Source organism: Austrofundulus limnaeus, unplaced genomic scaffold (genome assembly GCF_001266775.1).
Source record: "Austrofundulus limnaeus strain Quisiro unplaced genomic scaffold, Austrofundulus_limnaeus-1.0 Scaffold59, whole genome shotgun sequence".
NCBI classification, from domain to species: domain Eukaryota; kingdom Metazoa; phylum Chordata; class Actinopteri; order Cyprinodontiformes; family Rivulidae; genus Austrofundulus; species Austrofundulus limnaeus.
Genome location: NW_013952461.1, coordinates 822,843 through 829,544, shown reverse-complemented (window position 1 = coordinate 829,544; position 6,702 = coordinate 822,843). Strand labels below are relative to the sequence as shown.

Here is a 6,702-nt window from a genome sequence, read left to right as displayed (position 1 = left end):
ACCAGAGTCTGACCCAGAACCAGAGTCTGACCCAAAACCAGAGTCTGACCCAGAACCAGAGGAGAATTAAGACAAACAAATTGTAGTTGATAAGTCCAGACCTTATATGGTAATTCCGTCGCATATTATTTGACACAATAATTCAGAAAACGTCATGGAAAATAGTGAAAACTGAACGTGATGAAAAATATGAACCAAACAGAATATAAAGATATCTTTGAAGCACCAGGAGAGACTAAATTCAACTTTTCTGCTCTCATAGAGACTCTAAGTTCACAACAAAATATACATTAACAGCTAAAAGAGTGTATTATGCATGATACGTTCCCTTTAAAGTATATATCTTGCATTCAGTGCCAGGATCACCAATGAATTTATTCCTTCACGCTTTAAGACAAACACACTGTAAACAAGCAACKCTTGTGGGAGAAATGAGGCTCAAAGCCTCATGGTGCTTCTCTCTCTGTTGTTAAAGCCAACAGCACTTATGACTGAGCACAACCGACAAATTAGCTGGGATACAGTCTGGTCTGAAGTCACATCACTGTTTGTCTGAGAAAACAYGATCAGGAAGCGAGGAAAGCAAGACTGCACCAAAATCCAGTCACAGCTAGTCCAACCTTGGAGTAATCTTGCTGTTTTTTATAATTAGCGTGCGCCTTGTTTACAACAGCTGCTCACGAGACACGGAAACTTCAGTCCAGCTCCCGGATTTTAATTACACCTCAACCGTTCACAGAGCTTAAATGTTTTGCTCCGCGTTTTGTTCAATTAGCAGAGGGCTCCGGTGGAAGTTAAATTGGAAGAACGCCGCCCGAGGCACGCACCTTTCATCTGCGGAGGCCACGTTGAGGGTTTGAAGCCGCTCCAACCAGTGTCGAACGAGCGCTGCAGAAGCCCTGACAACACGGCGTTTGTTGCGGGGTGCATTCTCAGTTCACCATGTAACACAAGTGGACTGCAGTGCCAAGCTAATGTTTCCACATGACAGCTTGAATTTACAGAGGGGCGCTGCAGGCCTTTTAAAACACACACGCGCACGTATACGCACAGAAAACCCATGTGCATGCACCTAAACATACATCCACCTGTTAACAAACACACATCTGACCCTGAAATAGTAAAACCAGTGGTGCAGCCTCAGTCTATTGTTGTGTGTGAAAGTAAATGGTGCCGTATGATGTTCATGCAGATACTGCAGGCACTTTGATAAACACGTTGCCCAACCTGGGCAGTGCGCGGGTCAGGTTTTTGTGGTTTTAATCACTCATTTTAATGCTTAGACCTCCCATATAATTTCAAAATCTAACTTAAAGGCACAATGTGTAGGATTTGTTGTTTTCAGCGACATCTAGTGGTTGAATCATCCTCCCTGGTCCTCCCCCCACCCCCACCCCCRCTTCCAAACRCAAAGGAGTTGCTACGGTGTCTCTCGGGGGTCAAAAACCTTTGATAATTCCAACCGCCATGTCTACCAGCAGCTTCAGGGCTAGTGATGTTTCAAGTGGTAAGATTATGAGCTTTAATAAGTAAAATTATCCCAGCTACAATGACAGACAACAARTATTACATTTATAGTATTACAACTAAAACCGTTTTTGACGCCGCCACCGCAGTTTGTCCTTCATGAGCCTTCGTAGACAAGATGGCGGCTGCCTGTAGTGGCGACCCGCGACCATGGAGATATAAATAGCTTTTTATAAGGTAAAAATAATAAAACAAGGTCTTTGTCTGCAATGATTAGACATGTTTTTTATCATTGTCATTAGTGATTATCTCAATTTCGGTTAAAACAATTGACAAAATCCTACACACTGTGCCTTTAAAGTGCCTGTGACATCAGTTTTTTTTGTAATAATACAAATGCATATTTAGAAAGATAACATTGAGAACATATTACAAAATAATTTTCATGCTGCTGAGATGAACAGTTGTTGAGATGTTTACATGTAAAGTAACAGGAAGTGATGTCAAAGGGGAATGTCTGCATGAAAACAGAGATAATCTAAAATGCTCAACAGCCCAAACTGTGGAGATGAGTCTGATGTTTTAGATTATTTTGAGTCGCTATCAGACAGGGRAAAAAAAGAGTCAGAGTTCAAATCATAATGTTTCAATAAACAAAGACCAGTGAGTTCTTTTTCTTAAAGGAGTTCCCCTTTGATGTCACTTCCTGTTTCCCTTTTGCTGAGCCAAGTTCAAAAGGAAATATGTTAATTGTGTGTCCAAATGGGTAAAACAATGTGTGGCATAAGTTTCTTAAATAGAACGTTTTCTTTGACTTTTTGTGTCTGAAGGATAAGCATGTCACAGGCACTTTAAGGTTTTGTGTAGTTTGTTTTCTGCTTTGGTTTGAAAAATTGTTGCAAAATTGTGACGCGCACAATGTCTATGGGGCTACGTGATTGTTTTTATGGTATAATGGAAGTAAATGATGCACTTGCTTCCAATTTTTAAAATTTGATGAACTCAAAGCCCTTAATGGGTGGTCTGATTTTAAAAAAACAACTAAACAGTTTTGGAATCCGAGCTTTATGAGTAAAATAAATAAATAAAATAAGGAAAAACAGCTCGAACAAGAGTTTGAAAATTTTATCTAAATCCCTAACTACTGCTACCCTGAAAACAAACATCAGCAAACTGTTCTGTGCTGAGCAGATATTTGGTGAACCAGGGAGACTCTACAGTGACCACGTTACACTGGAGTCTTCATGGAGAGAAAGTGTGTGAGCACTCAGCAGGTACACTTAAGATCTTTGCAGCTGCCTCATAGAAATGATCTGCAAATTGTGTTTTACACCACTTGAGCATGGTTTAAGGTGTAAACATAAAAGGGCTAAAATCAGATGTTAAACATGAACATCTTTCTCAGAAAAGAAGCAGCAACAACATCTACGACGCAAAATACTCACATCGCTGAAGCATCGTCTCTTGAGAAAAGGCCTACTGCCTGGGATATTAAAATGTCCATCCAGTAAGGAAGTCTTTACCATCCTGAGCTCAGTCATCGCTCCGCAAGTGCAGATGCAGGCGAGCCAACAAGATGTCACCGTCAGTCAAACGGAGAGAAAAAAAAAAGAGTCGAGATTGACAATGACACTTGACACTCGCAGTCTCTCAGGCTGCAAAACCTGGGAGAGAAAACTCAACAGCTGTCCATCAGAGCTCGTATATCTACGCGAACGCGTGTGCTGTAATGTGAGAAYATTATTTCTCTTCCTTCCTCTTTTCAAATTTACCCCTCAATCTGCCCCCACCCTCCTGGTGAAACACAGCTGTTCTTTAGGAAGTACGACAAAGGAGGAACAATGTTGCTCCCCTCCCAGTGCGTTCTGTTCAACGGACCTCTCATTTTAGTGCAATCGCGCACACTTGTGTGTGAACAACCACACCCACACAGTTCTCTTTTTTCTTATATCGCATTTTAAGAATGTTCTCTTCCCCCTTTTTTTCGGTCTTAGATTTCTTAAGTCAATTTCACATAAAGAAATCTGCTCTGAACACACAGAATCCACTCCGTAGACTAAATTTTACAATTAAGATGACAAAAACGCTCATTAAAAAAATCCATGCCCTTCACATGTCGGTGCAGACAGATCAAAACTTGTGTTTAGGTTCAGTAAATTACGTTTTATATATTAAACTTTTAAAAAAATGAAGAAATAAAATCACAGAAACGTTTTACAACCAATCAAGTAGCCAAAAGGAAACGTCATTTAAAAGCCGGAGAGCTTCAGGTGAAAAACGTTTCACAGTCCCACAGTTTTGTAAAGGAGAACAACAGCCCCGTGTGTTCTCACATCACCCAGAAGGTTTTAAAAGGTTCTGCAAGTCAGAAAAGGCAAAAAGTCCTGTTTCGTGCAGAGGTAGAAAGCCCGACAGGGGGTTTATACAAACCTCAAACAATTTGGACCATCAGCTAAGAATCGGTATGGTATGAGAGCAAAAGGGGAAGTGGGAGACGGAGGAGGAAAGGCCAGATAYAAAAGACAAGGAAGCACTGCAGGTTAAGAGAAAAGTGTTATCAGACAATCCTCCTCAGGTACCAATACTGATGATAAATGTCTGATGAGACTTTTTTTATTAAGAGGCTGGATTCTACTCATATCTAGTTGTGTTCAAGATAATAATAATAATAATAATAATAATTACAGTGGCTTTCTTTTACTTCTCTTTCTTTATTCTATCTCACCCTGTCCTGTTTTGAGCTGCTGTAATGTGCAAATTTCCCCACTGTGGGATCAATAAAGTTTTATCTGATCTTACAGAGATTTATATTTTTTAATGGAGGAAACAATTAAGTGAAATTTGCACGAGATAAAGAGATTATTTTACAGCAGGTGGACAAGAGGTCATTCACAAACCTTTCACTTAACCACACCATCATCCCAGTGCTTTTCACTATAATCATTCACTTTAGCTGAGTGCTAAGCTGCAAACAGTTACAGGCTAAAACTGAACATTAAATACTTGCTTTTAAAAGAAGTCAAAGCGTTGGTTGGTGGTGGATGAGGGAGAGACAATTACCATTCAGGTTCACACACCGAGCACGGCCATTATTTCATCTGCAACACAAACTGATTGGGAGGACGTGCCGTTAAGCGCAGCAYTTTAGCTTAAGCTGTTGAAAACATTAGCATGCTGTTGTACAACTACGCTTGATTTTAGCAACTGTGGCACGCGATGTGATGCAATGAAACAAGACGGGCTGAGGTAACACAAAGAAAAGAAGGRATCACCGACGCCTTGTATGGATCTTAAAATTTTGTGACCTTCCGTCTTTTAAGCTGCTCACGTTTTGTCTCCAGCGTCTCTTCAGACGACAAGGAGCCCCCGCCATGAATGCACAATGACTGTTTGGATGTCCCGGGGGTTTAAAGGCTGCACATACCTTTATGTTTGAGCTGATTAGCAGCTCTTAGAGTGTCAGCTTGCCAAATAAGAAGACGCAGAGCTCAAGAAAAAAAAATTTAAAAAGTGAGTGTGGCTGGCTGATCAAATGACTCATTATATAACTGAGTAACTCCTAGCATTGCACATACTGGATGTTCTTGAATACATTCAGAAATGATTAATAAACATGATCAACAAAAGACCAGACCTTTAATTTGCAAGCTGAGCAGTAAAGTTTCTAGTCCGGAAAGTTTTTTTTTTTAAATAACCAGAAATCCATTTGAAGTTTGGATCAAAAATAGAAAAAAATAATGATCCAAAGCAATATTCCCCACTCACTCTCCGTCTCTTTATGTTCTGCAAGACACATCCTCAAAGGCAAACTGCATAAAATGAAAAAGTAAAATTTAAAGTGAGTTTTTCCGTTGGCACAGAAGCTCTGTGTTTTTCAGATCAGAAAAAAAAAAACAAAAAAAACACTGGGGTCCATTCAGCTGGTGTGGCTGCACTGACCTGGACCACCGTGGTCCGGGGGAACACATCTGGAGTTCACACAAATGACCCTTTGACCCCCACCTCAGACGAGCCGAATGCCCAGACGTTAGAGACACTCTGTATGCTGAAGCAGGTTCACGTCAGTAAAAAGACAAGAACAGTTTAATTWAAAAAAGTCCTGCTGATATTATTCAACAAAACAAGCACTGCAGGAATATCTAATTATTTTCATTACAAATWGCTTTAAGCCTGTAGAAAGCAAAGACCTTCAGCATGCAAAGTATTCCAAAAACGCAAGTTTGAACTGCAGTTTCGGGACGACATCAAACTTGCAACGCGTGGAAAAAAATAAACTAAAAATAGAAACATATTTTTATTCTTCCCGTCTTTTTCCTCATGAATCAGCTCAGCTGTTGWATCTGTTGAAGGATCTGTGGGTGTTCTGCTTGTAGCAACGTTTGCAGCCTCGAGCACGACTGAAGGAGGGGGCTGCAGGAGTYGAGTCAGCCCGTCTTCCTTTGAGCAATGTTCAACTATCAGAGACCGGAGACAAGAGATGACCACTGAGMGGTCTCTGACTACACAAGAAGTCTYGTCTTTATGACATGTCCTCAAGCTGTTAGCACGACTGCATCAAGGACACAGAAAAGCAAAACGTGCTGAACTTCCTGTCTTTTTAACCAATATTAGTCAAGTTTAGAAGGCAGCAGCTCGTAAATATAACCAGAGATGGGTAGCAACTAGTTCCTTTTACTCACTTACATTTACTTGAAGTTGTTGTGGAGAAAAACAACTTTTAGGAGTATTTTTACTATGCTGTACTTTTTACTTTTACTTGWGTAATTTCATTATGAAGTATTGCAATTCTTACTTAAGTAATATTTCTGGAAACTCCACTGAATGATGAACAAGCTTGTTTTCAGATGCAATCACACACCTGCTGTGTTTGATCGTTTAACTCATTTTATATTGAAAGAAACTAATTTGGTAAAAAAAAAAAGAAATGTTTATTTTGCCTGAATTTCTTCTTTTGTCATTAGAATAGAAACAGCCTTTATTGTCCCGCAGAGGGGGGATTCAGGTGTAACAGCAGCAGCAGATACATTAATCCACAAAACAATATTCAATTCAATTCAAATTCAAAAATACTTTATTGATCCCAGAGGGAAATTAGGTAAATATATACTGCTATGTGACCTTATCAACAGTAATAATAATAATAGAATTAAAGGGGCAATATTATGTGTTTCTCAGGCATACATTTAAATACTATACCATAATAAAGTATCTATGTCACCTTTAGATGTTATTTAA

The 6,702-nt window shown here is 39.6% G+C and overlaps 1 protein-coding gene across 5 annotated transcripts in view; it reads right to left on the bottom strand.

Moving 5' to 3' along the window:
* Window positions 1–6,702, bottom strand: part of rap1gapb (RAP1 GTPase activating protein b) — a 122,188-nt gene that overhangs the window by 31,596 nt on the left and 83,890 nt on the right. The window contains exon 1 of one of the 5 annotated variants that reach the window (XM_014009551.1): window positions 2,913–3,235. The exons of 2 other annotated variants lie outside the window; for them this stretch is intronic. In XM_014009551.1, the coding sequence (XP_013865005.1) occupies window positions 2,913–3,008 (96 nt within the window). In that variant the 5' untranslated portion in view covers window positions 3,009–3,235. Of the gene's footprint in view, window positions 1–827; window positions 1,101–2,912; window positions 3,236–6,702 lie in introns of those variants that run through there. 2 more of the 5 variants (XM_014009546.1, XM_014009554.1) reach the window with 2 other exon arrangements.